Here is a 20,121-nt window from a genome sequence, read left to right as displayed (position 1 = left end):
AATCAAAAGGATTATGAGACGAATGTTTGTGTAATATCATGTTACAATGTATAGGACAAGTATGAAATAATCTTAAACAAGATGTTAAATACAAACCCATGTTGTATGCTGCTTTCATCAGGCCACTTTCAAACGCTAATTGTACACGTGTGTCCATCTTGAAGTCTTCTTCATCACCAGTCACAGAAATGATCACGTTTGGCTCTTCCATTCCCCACATTTTCATCATTGTCATCATCTTTGGCATTTCAGTTTTTATGTCAACACGGACAAACTGCGAAATTGAAAATAGTATAGCATATGTTGACTTTTTGTGTTTGATTGTTTATATGTCGAACTAATTATAATTTTACAGCCTTGTTCAAGTATGTTAAACTATAAACCTCCAATAGGTGGCTATCTCTTATTACTGTGAAATCTAGCTGGAAATAAATAAATAATACGGCTAAAATTACGCACATAGTTATCATTTGAATAGGCTGATTACCATTATGATACAAGTTTACTTACAAATCAGTACTTTGTTAGATAATAATTGCTTGATTGGTGCAAAAGATAGCATTTCATTTGTTACATATATATATATATATATATATATATATATATATATATATATATATATATATATATATATATATATATATATATATATATATATTTGCCAAATAACAAATGATGTTTTGCATCAGTTAGTGAAATAATGGGCTATGAATGCCTACATGGCCATTGTGTCTTGTACCACAGTCATGTACACAATTAACCTGATTCTACACAAGGTCAATTACAAATTACAATTAAACATAACACATGATTAAAAACTAGCAAACAATAAAATTTAAATATGCGTAACTATATATATATATATATATATATATATATATATATATATATATATATATATATATATGTGTGTGTGTGTGTGTGTGTGTGACTTAAAATGGATAATTATATTAAAGTACCAGAGTAGTTCCAAGAAATACTAATTGTGACCTAGGTCAAATACAGTGTTTTATAATTTTGTATACTAGAACAATTATTAATCCATGCGATAACATTTGAAGCAGACATCATTAGTACTGTTGCGCTCAATTATTGATTTGGTTGGAATTGTTTTTAAAAAATACTATTCTGTGGAATACCAATGTTCTTAAGAATATTCTTGGAAAAAATCATGAAGATGGAATTATACTGCATTCAGACATCGTGGATCATATTCAGATTCATCAAAAGACTGTTGGTACATCATCAGACCACAGTCCAAAGGTATATCAATACATTTAAGACTACAGGCATATCAACACAGTGTTGGATCTCTTTTTGGAACAGCACTAAAACGTAATCAGAACGTTATTCATTAGGACTTTTGATAGAACTTTGTGGACTATTTGGAATTTATTTCACAATGCTTTAAGTTCTTTTTAAAATTTTAAGACAAAATATTGTTTGTTGAAATTTTCAAAAGCTGTAATCTTCATATAAATACACATATGACCTGTATTTTAGAGAACAAGGTTTTAATTGTATACATAATTTTGCAAGTGTGTCATGTCGCAATTGCGGCGAGAGAGATCAACTGGTATACAGTCAATCTTACTTTTCTTTCAATATTTGCTACATCATCATCAAACTGAATCTTCCCAAAGGCATTAGTAGGTACAGGCACTGTGTCCATATCAACATTCCATTCTTCGTTAGCTCTAGCAGTTTGAATGGTGTCATGGTCCTTTTTGAGAGTCCCACACTTACAAATTCTGCAACAAAGAAGTACACATTGTGCATTGTGGCACGATAAGGTAGCATGCAGTGTTGATTAATAAAGATAACTTAATATCCCTCTACAATGTATTAATATGCTTTAAGATCACATTTGAAAATATTTGATATATAGTGCCTATTAAAATAAAATTATAAAACTGAAATGTTGAAAGAATTGCAGAAGAACTTTAGGAACATAAATCCTTCAAATTTCATTCACAATTGAAATAAAACAAGATAAAACAAAATATATAAAATCTACGTAACAATGCATTCTCTAAAACTATTAGAATGTAGGGTTTTATTTCATTATATAAAAACACACTGCGAACGATTTTCGCGCTAAGTACAACATCATACAGTTTCTAGGACAATTTATCAAAAAAAAAATAAGGTGGTAGTTGTTTCATAGACAACACCACGTGTTTTTCCCCGAGTGGGAGGAAAGAACGAACTTGATACGGCATTGAAAGATCAAGGCCATCTTTCTGTCTGCATTCCAGATATAGATTTACTCTGTAGCTTTGAATTTGACTACAGTGATGCATGGGACATAGGAATGGATTAAGTCTACAGTCACATGCAAGTGGAGCCTTTCCTTAAATGTCAAACGTAAAGTCACACTTCACTCGACTTACAGAATAGACACTTAACTTCCAAACACATTTCGAGGTATACTTCACAGATTAACAGTAATTATAGATATTAAAGTTTATACAAACGCTTACTGATCTCAATGCATTCAGGCTCACTATTGTCATGTTTTCGTTTAGTAAAGACAATATTGATGCATTGAACATAAAGTGATAAGTTTTGCATAAGTGATTCCGTAGAGATCGAAGATTCTGCTTCTTTCTAACCTTTACAGAAACACGTAATATAATGCAAACAAAATTTAATTTTCTCATTATTCAAAATGTGCATGAACTTAATTATGCCAATGCTGAGTCCATACAGATGACACATTTTAAAAATAAAAAAGCTCATTATATTGCAGGACACTTTCTGAAGTTAATTGTGCAGAATCCGTCTACCCTTGTAAAACCATAAATATGTTCTTCACAAAATACATACTTTATTGTGGAAATCATCTCCATTCTGAGGTTTAACTATATACAGCTGCTTCGGATAATGGCCACATCTTGATAAGGATACGATTTAACGGATTCATAGAGTACTTTTGTATTGATATGTTTGGCAGGTGCATGTAACCAACTGGCTAAATGGATTCGCAAATAAAAATGTCTTTAGATATAGATAAAAACATACTATAGTATACAATTCAATTGTCTGATATCAGTATCCTATTCAATTCCTACAGTTTGATTAATTAAAATGCTGACGTCCTAAATGCCCACTACAATTATAATCCAATCATTGGAACTTTCATTGATCAGACTACTAAAGGATCGTATGTCTGCCTAACAGCATACTTACATATTAAGCAATGCAGATATTAAAACAAAAATGAAAAACACCATCAAAGATAGCAGCAACAACAACAAAACATTTTACAAATTTGTTGAACCATTACGAAATGATCATGGCTGCGCTACTTTATAGATTCACCGGAACAAAAAGATATCCTACATGTAAGGTATGTATTGGGGAGCAAACTCAGAAGAGAATTTAGTTTATCTGTTTTAATAGCAGATCCATATCAGTATAACTGTCAAGGATGACATTATTGTATGAATAGATGATCAATATACATGCACAAATCCACGACAATGTATGTATGTATGTATGTATGTATGTATGTATGTATGTATGTATGTATGACTGACTGACTGACTGACTGACTTTATTTCCTCTTTAAAAAGAGATTACATCAGAATAAACAAACTCATGATAATACAAGATCATAAAATAAAACAGAAAATTGACAAAAATACAAAAGTAAAACTGTGTCAGCTACCGTATTGACAAAACGAAATATCTCAATGCCTGCAATTATGCAAATCTGCAGTCATTTGGCGGAGCAAGGCACTAATCTTTTAACAGTTGCTTGATGATGATAATATTTCGAAAAGTTAATACGTCTATAGTGTTATGTGCTTAACATTAAGTTCGAGATAGTAACGAAAATGAAATGAAAAACTTATAACAGTGTAATTCTATATGTAGTTTTTTTTACTTCATATGACGCATGTATTTATGCATATGTATACTTGTTTGCGCGTATGCGTGCGTGCATGCATTTATCTATGACTGACTGTCTAAATGACTTAGTTACTTCTTCAACAAAGAGTATATCAGGTTGCTAAGATACATATTATACATATCATAGGATTATGAGACACATCATAGACGAGAACGCAAGCATGATATATACATCGTCAACTAATGCATTTACAAAATGAGATATATAAATACAGAAAACCATATAGAAATCTCTTGGAAATAAACATAAACAAATACATAAACAAATACATAAACACACACACAAACAGCTGTCATACAACAAAATTTGCGGATTTGACAAGAAGACTTTGGCCTTTAATTGTTTATATTTAATGTTAATTTACTACTTAATTTTAATATCATTTTAGGGCATGTTAGCTGATAGTAGGGCACACATTTTATTGTAGAATGAAGCTATGCTGTTTGCGGTCACCAACATGAGCCTATCTGATACGTCATCGTCAATAGACGACATGCAGTCAACCCTGCTTCCAAGAAGTGTCTCCAACAATATATCGTCTTCTTGATTGAATAAGTTAACCCCGTCTCTCACTTCTAAAGAGTCAATCACTCTCTCAAAGAAAACGTTTCGTTCCTCAAGCAGCATTTCGCAGCCTAAAATAAGATGTTTCGCTCTGTCGTCAGTCTCTTTTCCACAGAGTTTGCATACCATAACTTTACCAACAGGCATGATATATAGTTTCATTACTTCAGAGAGAGGCCATAACATGGATGGAAATTTACGCCCAAGAAACCATATATTACTTGGTTTTAAGTCCAAATGAATGTTTCTGAAGTGAATTAAATCATCCCTTAGTTCCATATTTGCTCTCCAGGTAGTTTCTTCATGGATTTGGATAATATCAATAATATGTCGATTCCAGATGAGTTTTTCTTCAGTTTGTACTCTTTCTGCATAGTCTAAAAGAACACTTCCCATACCATATTTCTTAGTTATTTTGTCAATATCAGGTATAAATCCCGTCTGTTTTAGCGGGTTGTTCAGATATTGACATAGGCGCATAATGAAAATCTTTTTCCAGATAAAAGTCCAATCGCCCTTACACAATCGGTTGAAAAAGAGAAATTTAATCCTATCTATGTATGCTTCCATTGATCAGAGTCCTAAGGTACTACTCGTTGCCTTCGTAGGCGAATATTTATCGAAAGCTTGCATACGTCGCGCTGCATATCTCTGGCATAACTCAAGTTCTTCTATATTCGAGTTTGTGATACCTGACCATAGTTCACATCCATATAGGACCGAGGGTAGAATAATTCTTTTCCAAATCTTCAGACTTGTTAGAGGGTTCATTCCTCCATCTTTGATACCAATAAAATATAAAGAGTTTAACAAGTGTTTGCCTTTATCACATGCTTCTTTTATCGCATCGTTTGGTTTTAAGTTGTATTTTAGAGGTATGCCGGCATACGTCTTACTTTTGACTGCCGGAATTGGAGATTTGTCGAGCATAAAGGAAGGTATACCAGTCGTTCTTTTGTTAGTAAACAAGATGGTGCAACTTTTATCTGCATTATATCTTAATCTCCACCTTTTCGCATAGTCGGAAATTGTATCAAGCAGCTGTTGCATTGAATGATGCGAGTTAGACATTACAGTTGTGTCATCTGCAAATAAGACACAAGGCAGGTGGAGATCAACAAGATTTAGACCTCGCAAAGTGTGATCTAACTCCGTGATCAAATCATCTATCATTACAAGAAAGAACCAGGCAGACAAGATACGGCCCTGTCCTACACCCTGCCTAATATCGAAGCGTTTGGACAGCTTGTCCGCATATAAAACAGAGCTTGTTACTCTCTCAAACGAATCTTTCATGATGCGCCAGGTCTTCCCTTTGATGCCAAGTCTGTACAACTTGTAGAATAACCCGTTATGCCAAACTGTGTTGAAGGCTTTAGCATTATCAAGAAATGTAGCATAGACAGGAGTATTTTTATCCAAATAGTAGCATATAGATTCTTTGATACAGAACGCTGCAGTGATACTACCGCAATTATTTCCAAAACCATGTTGCAACGGATTTGGAAAAGAAATCTGCTTAGAAAATATAAGTAGTCTACTATATATAATTTGTTCTAGAACTTTCTGAAGCACTGGAATTATAGTTATATCGCGGTAATTATTCATATCTAATTTGTTCTTTTCCCCTCCTTTGAATATTGGTATAACCAAACCTTGTTTAAAGTGGCACGGGTACTTCTCGGCCTCGTACACTTTTGTGAATATAATTTCAAGTAATTGTACACTGCTTGGAGGGTCCGCAAACAGTAAATGCTCAGCAACAGTACCGTCGTGGCCACATGCCTTATCTTTATTGACAGAGCTAATTGCACTACTGATTTCGTCTCTAGTGGGAATTTTATCAACAAGTTCATCAAAGTTTGAATAGGTTTCTTTAGTTTGTTTTCTGACCTCTGCTAAGACCATCTGGTAATGATTTTCATCGTACAGATAAGTATTGTCAGGCAGTGATAAACTGGAAAAACGATTTGCCCATAACTCTCTAACAGAGTCGTGATCGCGTACGATTTTTCCGTTTGATTCGATTTCGTGAATGTAATCGCGCTTATTTCTTTTATTCCGTATAAACTTATAGAAAGTAGAAATATCGAGCTCTGCAGCCTTTTCAAGCTCATTAAATTGTTCTCTATCGTATATTTCTTTAGCTTTCAATAATTCTTTTGCAAACAATTTCTTCGCTTTCTTATAGTTCGCATATGATATATATTCCCAGCCTCTTGGCCTACCATTAGAAATCCATACCCTGCGTTTCAGCCGCATTTCCGTGTGAAACTTTTTTACGTTTAATAGTTTCCAGTAGGGGTTAGCATATGGGCAAAACCTCTTTATGGGAAGAAACTTAGAAGCTGCTTCATGTAAAATCTTTACCGTGTCTTGAATAATAATTTCAATATCGACGTTCGTCGCTAGTTCTGCTTTATGCATTTGCGCTAACAATTCATTGCGTGTTGCTTCCTTATATCTATTTATTTGTTCTGCTGAGGCTTTCTTCCAATTTATGGAATGAATGATATGCTCGTCAGCCATTGGTGCCTTATGTACTAAAGGTGTGACCAACTCTATTTTTACAGGAAGATGATCTGAAATGTTCAAAGGATGATCATCTATTATTTCTGCCTTAACCACTAAATCGAATTTACTTTTTTGCAATAGTATATGGTCTATCAAAGATTTTGATTTGCCATCAGTTGAGAAAAAAGTAAAATCTGGCCCTTCACAAATGGATTGACAGATATTAAATGTCTATTGCTCAGAAACTTTTCCAGAATAGTGCCTCTAGCGTTTGATGTTAAACAATTTGCTTTGGAGCTAAACAGTGAACTTAGCTGACCATTGAAGTCTCCGGCAAGTACGGGAATGCCTTCTTTGCAGAAAATATCAAACTGATCCTTTAGTTCTTCTATTGTTTCGGAGTAACTTGCAATAGGAAAATTAGTTGATGGCAAAAGTGCTCCGAAATATAAAATATTTAAGTCTATCATTACATTTTACCTCTATCCCTAAAACTCTGTCACTGCCAGCGCTCGACAAGGGATTAACGCGGAGTGATTTCCTATAAAGGATTGCTATTCCCCCGAACCCAGTATGCCTTAGCCTTTCTTCGAAATTTACTGCTAGTCTTTTGTCAGAGCGTGCGAATGATTTAAAATCTGGATGTATATTATCTAGGAAACTGAGCTGCTCCGGGAGAAGCCAATGCTCAGTAAGTACAGCAACATCTACCTCATTTAGCAAAGAATACAAGTAAGGCGACCCGTACATGACTCTTTTTACGTTCCACGTCAACAAACGAAATGTATGACTAGACATTAGTTGACTTAACGAAAAAAAGATTTTCAACACAAGTATTGCAAAGACTATATAGCAATTTACCATAATATATGTATTTTACTTACTGCTCCTTTATTTATTTACGCCAGTACTGCTGGGTGTCCTTATCACCATAATCCTCATACCATTCTCTTGCCCATACAAAATTTGGTCATAAACCTTCCTCTAAAACTTTCTCAAAGTCTAACTTATCTACCGTGATTAAAACAGTAAAAGTGTCCTTTCCTCCTTTTACTCGCCAATGCTTTAATATTTGAGAGTCAATTACTTCTACTCCTTTAATTTTAGCGTGTTTTTTAATACAGGTTCTCATCTCTTCTCTTGTTCTATCAACTGGTATTCTTGACATTAGAACTCGACGTTCATAAGAGTTCCTCATTCGTTTATGTGGTCTGCAGTTTCTGTTGGTTGTGATAACTAAAATCGGTTTGTTTACTTTATCAGTGTCCTTCAATGAGGTGCCCGGATTGTTTGCTAATGGTGACCTTCTCTCCCTATCGTTGTTCCTTGTGTGTACTCGTGCCGAGTATTTCTGATCTTGGTGATAATCACGTACACCGTTATCTTTAACTAATGTATGTTCTTCGTTGGAGGTATTGAGTATGGTGGACAGTGTTAACGTCACTCCTTCCCTTGAGTCAGTTGACTTGGCCGTATATTCCGTTTGATCCGATAAATGCTTCCGCCGTTTGATATAATCAGAGTCCAGAGCATTTATCGCTGTAGCCCTCTTTTCCGTTTGTGTTTCATTTGAATGATGGCCCATACGCACTATATCAGCTAGTAATGTCTGAGTTTCTGCCTCACATTTTGAAGTTACATTTTCTTTAGCCTTGTTATATACTTTATCACCGAGCAATTGGTGTAGAAACAGCTGGTGAGCATTTATAGTTTCCAGCTGGTTATTCTTCTCCTTGAGTGAGATTCTCAAGGCCAGGTTGTCTTGTGATAACTTCTTCTCTTCCTCTTTGCATCTTCCTAATTCTGATTGTAACCTAGTCGAGTTAACATCTCTACTGAGCAGTTCTTTACGTATCTTGTCAAGCTCAGTTTTCAATTCATTTCTAATGTCATCTTTCATTTGTTGAATACTGCTTTGTATAAAATGTTTTAGGTCTATTATCTTGTATAAGTTCTCTGTTGTTATTGAACTGTCATTTTTATCATTTGATAGTGAAGATACTGAATTGTGATCTGATAACGTTATCACCTGTTCTGGTTTTGGTTCAGATCGCTGAGACTGTTTGTTAGATCCTTTTCTTTTAGATGCTTGACTCACGCATGTACTGTTATCAATCGTACCCGTGCTCGGCTTCTGTCTCGACGCAAGGCTTTTCACTTCAGATAAGTTGTTATCTCCTGTTAAGAAATGGTATAGAATAAATATATCCTCAGCTAATCTCTCCTCTAGAGGAGCACTATCACATCTTACTGTTCTCTCAACTATACGAGTCACAGGGTAATTGACATTTTCCAATTTAGCCAGGTCGTGAAGTGATAGTCTTACATCTTTTAAACTCTGTACATCCAATTCCAAACACATCTTCTTTTTAAATTCATCTCTGTCCAGAGTTCCAAATTTCGAATCAATTTGAAGGTATATATTTTTTTCGGTCTGAGTTGCTATTAAGTCTTCTTCTAAACCGGACCTTTCATCACCACTGTAACGCTCATCTATTTCTAGGTTGTCATTCATGTTCAACGGTTTATAGTGAAGTCCGTATACAGTTGATAAATAGGTTAATACCTGTTATATATCGCACGCACTTGCACTAACGAATGTGAGCCCCCTTCTGCTAGGACAGATATGTAACAGTTGTATGTTCTGTTACCTCTCGTGCATCACTTAACTGAAATTGTTCTCATTGTTCGAATGATGAATGATATTTGGTCTAACTCAGAACTTAACTCAGAATTAACACATGGTAAAGGTACCAAAGCTAACGCATCCGCTACCATAATATTTTGAATTCGTACATATGTGATTTGCTCACTATCTACTCACTATCTACTCACTAAAAAACTAAATATATAACACATATAAGGATATAACTACTGGCACTAGGACTGAGTACACATTTACACTGGAATGAGTTAACGTGAACAACAGTTCACAAAAGCATCTCACAAATACATATAGTATTTAACAACGATACTTAATGTATTTGACATACACACACATCATGTTTCCAACATCTTGATCCGAATGCCCCAGTGTGAATTTAGATCTTATCTAGAATCTGACTGTAGATGGCAAATCTCTGACATGTATATGGCATATCGTCATATATAGTAATTATGAGTACTAAATCAGAACCTGTACGAATCACAGATCGTGTACGAATTTCAACTCCTTTTTTCGCAATAACAATCACACACAACATAAAAGAGCACTAAGTGTATATATATACATCTATCAGGATATCTCTGCCATTTATAACGTCATATACACATGAAAACTAGAATATCATGTTCAGCTTTTCATCCCTTTGCACATTGTTGATGACCAAGACAAATATGCATTCTATTTTTTTTCACACGTTACATGATTAAATGGAGTGTCACACTCACCCACTGCGTCCATTGATCCAAGAAGATCTTTCAGAATAATCCAAGAAATTCAAATCCACAAAATATAAAATATAAAATATAAATTTAGTCCAGAATATAAATATTATTCACATATAATTCACATCAGTTATGCACAGCAAAGTTAAACAAAAATGGAGCAGTAGCATTTTGATTATTGAGATGTGTAAGTATTTGGTATTATTGGTACTCATCTACATCCTCATGATTTTTCCCGATACTGGTTTATGCACTCGCTAGTACAAGAATATAACTAATTTTCTCTCACATAAGCACAGTGCCAGATTAAACCCTGTCGAGGCCAATAGGCAGTCAAAATCTTGGGGTCCCTCTCTATGACTTATGTACTTTAAGTTGTTAATGGGTACATTTCATTAAAATAGTATTTTCTCTAAGCAGTCTTTAGCGTAAAGTTTTCGTTTCTTTGATTACTTTTTCTTCTTCTATCGTTTGGAAACAATTTAAGAAAGCTTGATTGAAAGTTTCTTTTAAGACCAAAACATATTACTTTGATCCGAAGTCGATGTGCCTGCCCTGCATATTTGGTAATCCGGCACTCCATAGGCACTTGGTGGTAGTTTTGGTATGCAATCGGGTATTATGGGAGAGAAAAGTCAGATCAGCGTACATGTATACACATGTAGTAAATCAAGCAAACAGCCTATATTTCTATGCCTTTAATTTTTGGAAACAAAATCGTTAAACCAAATATGGAGTAGTCTGGTGTGTCTATAATTGTCAAAGCGGAATAGAACATGTTTTGCCATTATACAAGAGACGGTCCAATTGATAACATCAACGTGAAAAACCAATAGTATGTTTGTTGGTGGAAGGACTAATTAATATTTGAGACATATAAATTACAACCTTGGACAATTTTCCTTACCACTACACGGCTTAATATAATGTATGGGTTTATAAAAAAAGTAATGGAATGACATTTCAGATTAATTTATTATAACAGAGATGTACATGCATGCCTTCATCATAGCTGTTAGAGTTCTTGTACTAATTTGTTACGAGTTCCTAGTGGATTAATTGGTCTCCATGAAATGCTAGCGAGTCATCTTCAAACCATACTTGCGGAATAACACTGTTTTCAAATAATGAGTGAGGAACTTCAAGCTTAGGATGATTGTACAAGAAACTAAAATTAGTCTTATGATCCATTTTTGCAAATAATTACAATTAGGGGCAAACACATAATGCTTTGTAATTTAATTTGACCAGAGACGACATCAATTATTCATAGTATGTCATTTTTCATGCCTGCTTCAAATCTGGGATTACAGATTCCATCCGCTTAATAGACACTGACCGCACACGTCAAGTCACTGCAAAACATTCTTCTGTAGCAGCTCAAAATCACAAGCGTTTTTATAATCTCATATAAATAATCTTGTTATATATATATATATATATATATATATATATATATATATATATATATATATATATATATATATATATATATATATATATATATATATATAAGTTCACAAATAGATGAGCATAATATTTTGAAATAATTTATGGAGATGTCAAGCCGCAGTATGTTTGGAGCGTAAACCATACATATTATATCGGTGTTTTATTTGACAGCATCTTACACATCTGTCAAAGAAGACCAAACGATACTATATTACTTTCCGAATTCATATCCGGAACATGCTCCTAAATTAAGTAACTCAAGAATCATCTTGGAACAGCTAAGATTTGTGTTTGGTAAAATACCCGAAAAGTCATTATTTGCTATTGTGCAAGAAACAAAAAAGAGCGCTAACGTTGCGTACAAATGAATGTTGCAATGATTATGATGATGAAGACGATAAAAATGGTTGATATAACAAACGAATGTAGTAGTTGGTGCAGCAAACAACACGAGAAAGATGTTTTCGTTTTAATATAACGATGGCGTCCACACTCATCTGTCTTTTCTATATATATATATATATATATATATATATATATATATATATATATATATATATATATATATATATATATATATATATATATATATATTACGGAGCTATGGATGTTATTATCGGCGTGGTTTTGATTATGTAGCTTTTGAATGATTTTAAAATCGATCGTCGTGGTTTCACGGTGGTCCATTTACGATTTTCAACCGCAATGAAATCAACAAATAAATCGTAAAGATTATCAATACGTTAGACAAATTCACCAATCGTTGATATGAATGATCCTCTTGAAAGATAGAGTTAAAGAGCATATTTCCCCATACCAGCCTTTTTTAAGTTCGAGTTATTTATTAACACCAATGTTCCGCCACGGTCGGTGATAATGTAAAAGTCAGTGACGATCGGTGTTTTAAACAGGCAAAACTATCCACGTTACACCCGGCTGGTGATCATCGAGATCAGGCGTGTAAATATCAGAAATACCAGGACGAATACAGTTTTTGGGAATATGCCATTTCTGTTGCAGGTTACTTAGCCAACACTCTAGACGTTTGCAACACTGAACCCGGGTATCGATGTTAATGCATTCACGTAAAATAACAACTTTCATCCGCCTACCCCATCCCGACATAGTCAACGTGAGCAGATCTATGTGTATAATGTATTTCTTGGCTCAATTCAGTATGTTTTGATAAAATATTTTTCAAGTAGCTTAACCGACACAATAAGTACCAGGGTAAGAAATATAGAGACAGACGAGACGTTGCATGCAAACCTCTAGCACTCAATAACTTCTTGATTGCCATAACTTTTATTAAGGTGTAATCAGTCAAACACCACAGAGTAAGATTATGTCAGAACCTAGCAAATATGCAGTTAAAGTATCTCGTCTGTGCGGACTGTCTCAATGTTTCTATGGAAAGCTCAGCTTCAACGATCAATACATAATAAACATACAGCATGCAGCACAAATTGATGAACAAGTCCAATGCGGGTTTTGTTACAATGCTATCAAGCTGAGCCGCCAGTGTTGTGTCGTTGATGTATTTATTAAATCGCTCGGAGTTGCATGAAAATAGATTCTGCAACAGTTCCATTCCCTCGGCGATATGCTTATAATCAGTAATGATTTAAATGGGTTTTGCTTTGTGAGGGTATTTCCAGCATCGTCTGCACGTAAGCAAACAAAGTCTGGTCCAAATTAATTCGCAAAAGTATGGGTGGCTATCTCGATCTGTATATGCGCACCAATGTAATAGTCTCTGATGTGTTAGAGTCATTTCATGACTCCTATGCAAACGTAGAAGCTCGATCTAGCGTAATCGTACTATTTTACCTCACCTAATATGGTTTGGAATGCACTACTATAAAAAGTTAAATTGAGTTGAATTTTGTCGACAGATATGGATATGCATATACTTATCCGGCGCTCACTTAGTGACGGAATACCAAAGGCAAGGCATCGAGGTACACTTCAAACAACACAAAGAGTGATCTCTCTGCCCCTAACAGTCACATCTTGCATCTTTACGACAAAAAGCTCAATGAACAAGCAATGATGCATCCATCACCAATTGGTGGTTTATTGTGGACTGATCCCGCTGATGTTGACAAAACTCACATACACGATTACAACAGCAACTACGATCACGGATATTTCAATGAATTTGATTTAAAATACCATAAAGAACATCGCCACGCTCATTAATCACCAGCTAAAGCTATAAGCAAAGTTAGTGTCTGGTGATTGGTTGCCACCTGATCAATGAGCAATTATTGATAAATCATGACGTATATTTCCAAGGTTGTTTCAGTTGTCAGGACGACAATGCGGTGAAAGAACGAAATCTACTGTTGTACCTGCGAATATGAATATAAATATAATTCAGTGATTCTTTTGGAAAAGGGCTATGATGGCGGCGTATGCAAAGATTAATGCGGATTTACCCACAGCCCCCACCAACAGCACTGACAAAGATTTCTTCAAACTCTCGACAAATTTCGTATTTGGCAAACCGATGGAGAATTTACGAAAACGGATTCGAGTCGACCTTGTTTGTGACAGTGAACAAGATAAGCTATGAAAACGTATTGCTGATATGTCCTTTAAATCCTGAAAGATAATTGATTGTGGACTTATATCCGTTCATAGTCAGCAGCAAAACTCAAGTGGGCAAAACTACTCTCTCTCTCTCTCTCTCTTGGTTCAGCAGCAAATGACTTGTCAATGCTGTTCATGAATGAGTTTTATTACGACAAGATGAAACCATTTTACCAATATCGTATCAACATGCATATTACCAGCATCAACTGCTGTTGACGCATATAACCACCGTTGATGTGCATTTGGAAATCGCATCATGCACGGTTGGGAGCCAGTTTGACAGCAGCAATTGTCTGAAAAACATGTGTTGCTTAGTTTTCCTAATATAGAGTTTGTTGGCAAAGTCAAATGCGAATGCTAGAGGCAACTAATCGAAGAATATGTTTGACGTTGACCTAAAATGGATTAAGTTGTAATTAGACAGCAAAGCGGTTTCACTGGTGGTTCTAAAGGCCTTGGCAAGAGGATTAAAATGGCGAAAAGACATCCCATCGTTATTTTTCAGCAGGATCTAAAGTATGATATGTATGTGGAATGTCTTCGAAAATGATGTAAATGCACACAGGCAGCTAAAATCATCTAGTCTCGGAAACTAGCATGAGTGTATGTCTATGTAACTAGGTGAGTTAGTCCCCGATTAACAGTACACAATGAATATTTCCCGATGGAATTACGACATATTTGTTTGGTCATTATGCGTCTGCATATCAACTTGTGATTCATTGATGCACTCGTGCATTGATACATTAACGTAAGAAAATGTTTCATGGTGGTAATACATCATCGGCTGGAAGGGCTTTCAATTTATCTTGCACAAATGCTCTGCTTGGTTTTGGTCTAACAGAAGAAGACCTTATAATTGTCCTGGTACATAGTTAATACCGAACAAAACTATTTACTATTATATATAACCGTGGTGCTTATAAAATTATATTTTGATTAATAGTTGCTCTGTACAATTGCAGCTAAATCGGATTACATTTGTAGTTGTATTATTCAATGATGTCATGATTAATGGAAGTCGTACTACCGATTTACCATTAGGTCAAAAAATAATACTTGCCAAACGGATTTCCGAATAGCCGCTCTTCAAGGGTGAGATAAAATAATTCCACCATAGCATGGTTACTATGTATTTTGCATGGCAAACAAGAACGCTCACATGATGTTTTCTTAATAACGCAGTAGCATATCCGATACATTCTTTCCCTGTATCGTCACATAATTATCGTCGCCTTGTAAAATGTACGCGGCATAGATACGTTCGAGTGCATCAGCGACACTCACATAATCTTTGTATCGTCTTGAAAAAGAATGATCAGTTAACGCACACCTGTATGTGTGTAGACGACAGTTGTCGTTTGCATCCTAGTCGTTCATGTACAAGATGATGTGGAAGAAATAAGAGATCACTACGATGAGCATCCGGTATCTGGACATAGGTCAGTTTTGTTTTGGCACTGATAGGTAAATTTGCTACGTGACATGTTTGACCAACCTATAGGTGACCTTTGCCGCGCTTGCAAAGTTTACAGCGAATGGTTCACCTCTCAATTAACTCAGGACTGTAATACATTTTGGATATAATCCACTCATTAACAATTATAGTAACGTGGTTTACCTTCAATGGTAGAGTTAAACAGGTTATGTCCCTTATCTTGTTTTTCTACAGGAAGGTTTTAGGGTGCCAGCGAAACTGCGGTAAAGGAAATATAAGTTGGATGAAAGAAAGAAGTGTAAGAAGAGAAGGACAAGATTTCGGATGCAGATAAGTATTAATACCAGCAACAACAATAAAACGGTGCCTCTCTTAGAAACAGATTGTGGACTTTCGAATGGTGAGTTATTATTTTAAATGATAGGCGAAATACTATGTAAATTTTACTTAGCAGAGACTGAGAACTTGGTATTGAATATATTTATTAAATATACTCTTTATATTTTGAAGAGTCTTGAGGAGGCATTTGTGTTTACAGTGTCAACTTAATCAGAACTGCGGCTCGAAAGTTTTTAACACACACATTCCTGCCTATTATCCAAAATGCTGTAGCAGGTTCATGACAGTATGCTTGTATTATATGCAGTAATTGCATTATTCAATGGCATCACCAAATGGAAATTCATTGTCCTCGAGTTCTCTGCACTTACAAATGCACCAAATCTCAGCGACATATTTCCACACTCATTTCACGCAATAATGATTAGTCCTGCTTGATCAGGAAAAACCCATTAAATATCATTTTACAATTACTGAAACGAGATTGTGCCCTCAGCTGATGACCAAGCCTATTAAAGTGTACTCAAGGATTTAAAGAAAGGAAATTATCAGGATGCCAAACTTGCCACGTGAGTATAAGTCACAGTTGCAAACACCTCCTTACTTTAAGGAATCAATGCCTGAGATAATCTTCACAAGTCCTGTGCATATCGTTCTTTTCTGTCCGGACAACTTGAATAAGAACATGGCAAAATTACCATCAGAGACACGTGATGAATACATGGAGAATAAATGGACCAATATAGTGCTAAGGGAATTTACTAAAAAGGAGCATTGCGTTGGTGAGCGGTGGAATCATTTTGTAAAAAGGTTAAAAGTATTTAAAGAAGGACAAAGTTAGGAAGGTGAAAATGTATGGAGGAAATATATGATGCCTTAACGAGTATAAACAAGAATTGAGAAGATAACATGCATATGAGAAACAACAACAAGGTGTATTTCAAAATGAACGACACCGTGCATATGAGGAACAACCACAAAGATGGCAAGAATGTATAGAACCTTTAAGAGAACAGTTAACAGCAACATTTTGCAACAAAAAGCACACTCTAAACATCCGTACGATCCTACCCAAAACTCAAAGAATTTAATAGGGTCGTGAAAGCAACAAACAACAGAAGGAAGAGGTGTTTGTAGATTGTGTGACCTCAACGACATTGTGGACCAAATGGAACCAAATGTGGGATCAGTTCGCGCTGTCAGCAATGCAACAGGCTGAGGCCACATTATGAGACATTAATGAGGCCTCATCGATTTCTCAAGGATCGTTCACTTAGAACAGCATGGACCAAAATAGCATGATACTTACTGAAGACGTTGATGACGTATATTACGATACCGGTGATAATTATGAAGTGACTTTACCTGCAATCTATGCAGCGATGAAACGTGTTGTTGTAGAAGACCTCAAACGTTTCCTCAATGATTACAATCTCATTACTACAGCCATCATTTATTGTGACTTTATCCACAGCTGGTGTTGCTGGTGAATCAGGTACAATCGAAATTGCATTCATCACATCCGTTTGGTGGTCATCGTGCGAAAATAAAATTGTGTTTTCATCAAAGACACCAACTTAAATGCTATTGTAATCCATCCATGCAACGAAGAAATTCGTTGACGAATTAAATTTTTGATCGAAAAGGAGCCTACAACTTAGATAAGAGAACATGACCCCACGCTAATTTCAGTCATTTCAATCAATTCAGAACGATCTGCGGCTGATATTAAATGGTCGTCAATAAGATCCGTTTTAGATTGGCCTGACTCCATTTTAGATGATAAACTAATTATAAACATGGGCTATCATATCACGCCTGACATTTTCAGGATTACATCAACAATTCAAATCATTTAATACCTGTATCAATGATGCTATAAGGAGCAGTTATGAAATCGGATCTGAAAAGACGGACATAGCATACTATTTGTGTTTCCACAAACTCTGCAACTAGTTCTTTTAATATCAATTACTCCTGAGTTGCATGTGTAAATTCCATGTCAGAACAATCGTTTCTCGCATATTCGTTTTACACTCGTTGATCAAGACGGCACATTGTTCATCTTCGTAGTAAAATATTGACCACGGAACAATATTGATCTGCATGCGATTTAATTTAATGATAATCTTAAGATCACGTATAATATCAGTGTGCGCGTTATTAACGTGTGAAAGCCCATTTTCCAGATATATTGCAACACTAGCCTTAGTGATGTTTATCGTGCATTGATTCCATGGGTATCAAACGTGCTCTCGGATTTGTCATTGCGCGCTGCGCCAATTGCTAAACAAATTACAATGCGAGTCGTTGATAGTTCAAAACATGTGATCGCGGATCGGTTGAAAAATCTGGGATAGCGAGCGGTTTAATTAATTTGAAATCTACTACAGAGATTAGTGACTAATGCGTCATCAAAAACGGCTGAACCTAATTCGATTACATTGCCATCTACATAAAAAATACCGGTTGAGGCTGGTAAACCTACTGACGAAGCCTCTCAAAAATAAATAACAATAGGGAGCAGAATTGAGTGGCAAGCACCTAGGTATTTGACAAAATCGAAAATATATAAACAATGCCTCAATTCAACTATTGTTTTGATACCGCATTGGACATGTATGTGCCGGTGTTGATGGATCAAAAGCCAACTTTTTCAGCAGTATTCATACCAGCTACGTTTCCTAATCAATTAAAAGTATAATTAAAAGTCCATGAGACATCTAGTTTTTTTCTATCATTGGAAAACCTATTCATCACAACATTGCTGGTGATGATTGTTACCATATTTGGATTTTTTTAGAATGGCAGTTTGGTTATGTTCAACAGTGCGCGTTATTCAAATGATGAAAAAATAGTCGAATCAGTTCTTGATAACCATGACATTTCAGGAAGAATATTGGACTCGCGAGATACAGCAATGATTATGCGATATAAGCTAATTCATCTATGATCATCATCATGATAATGTAGTATTTAATTAGGCGACCTCGACAACGTAATAATGACCCGGCTACCAAATGCTGTAATTACATTTACATCATATCACAAATTGTTGACCCATGAAGGAGAAATAATAAACAACAAATGTTCAAATTTTTAAAACTGTTTTATTGGTTTTGATAAACATAGATCTTCCATCAGGGTCAAGTATGCTAGATTTGCATGCAAGTATTGTTTGCCCACAGCCTTAGCAACCTCAATTTAAGTTTTCATAGGCGTAACATACATATCAGTCTCTGATTCCCACGTCCCCGTGTTCACTGAGTGCAGGAAGCTTCTTCGCTATAGAGCCTTTGTATTAGAGAGCATTATATTACATTTCCGCGTTAGACATTTGTAATTTACCAGATTGATCTTGAAAAATCACAAGATCGCATAAGTATAGGTTGGTAATAACAGCACTACTGTTAAACACTGTCACTTTGCTGTAAAACCTGTTTGGATGCGCAATACCATATCTAATTGAGTAACGTCCGGTAATGGTATTAAACAGTTCGCACAATATTAAACATACTCTAATTCTAGATCATAACCTATTAACCAATGAAGAATAAAACTGATAATTATTTTAATATCAAATGGTCGAATTTTTTGTTACTTTAAATGCATTTGATATAACTAAATCACATATCTTAACGACACTCTAGTCCCGATCGTATGTATCTATCATATTCGGTTAATACAGATGGAGGGGTAAAGTAACAGCATCTGTAAATAATCAGCCTGATGCATGATTACTAATATGGACGAACCATGACTAAGTTTTTTCAAATATTTCATATTTACGAAAGTAATGTCATTCGTAGCTAAATATAAAATTCATTTCTGCTTAAGATTAATTTTACCACTCCATACAAATAATGGATTCTGACCGCGATAATAATGTTGCTCCCTTGAATAAGGGAGT

The 20,121-nt window shown here is 35.2% G+C and overlaps 1 protein-coding gene across 1 annotated transcript in view; it reads right to left on the bottom strand.

Moving 5' to 3' along the window:
* LOC149773235 (transient receptor potential cation channel subfamily M member-like 2) overlaps positions 1–20,121 on the bottom strand; it is a 48,245-nt gene that overhangs the window by 10,020 nt on the left and 18,104 nt on the right. The window contains exons 4-5 of the mRNA XM_089946564.1: positions 1,595–1,751; positions 97–274 (exon numbers count right to left, since the gene is read on the bottom strand). Coding sequence (XP_089802690.1) covers positions 97–274; positions 1,595–1,751 — 335 coding nt within the window. The remainder of the gene's footprint in view (positions 1–96; positions 275–1,594; positions 1,752–20,121) is intronic.

This window comes from Sinohyriopsis cumingii, unplaced genomic scaffold (assembly GCF_028554795.1).
Source record: "Sinohyriopsis cumingii isolate HCF-2022 unplaced genomic scaffold, ASM2855479v2 utg000792l, whole genome shotgun sequence".
Classification (NCBI taxonomy): domain Eukaryota; kingdom Metazoa; phylum Mollusca; class Bivalvia; order Unionida; family Unionidae; genus Sinohyriopsis; species Sinohyriopsis cumingii.
This window is presented reverse-complemented; position numbering and strand designations above follow the sequence as displayed.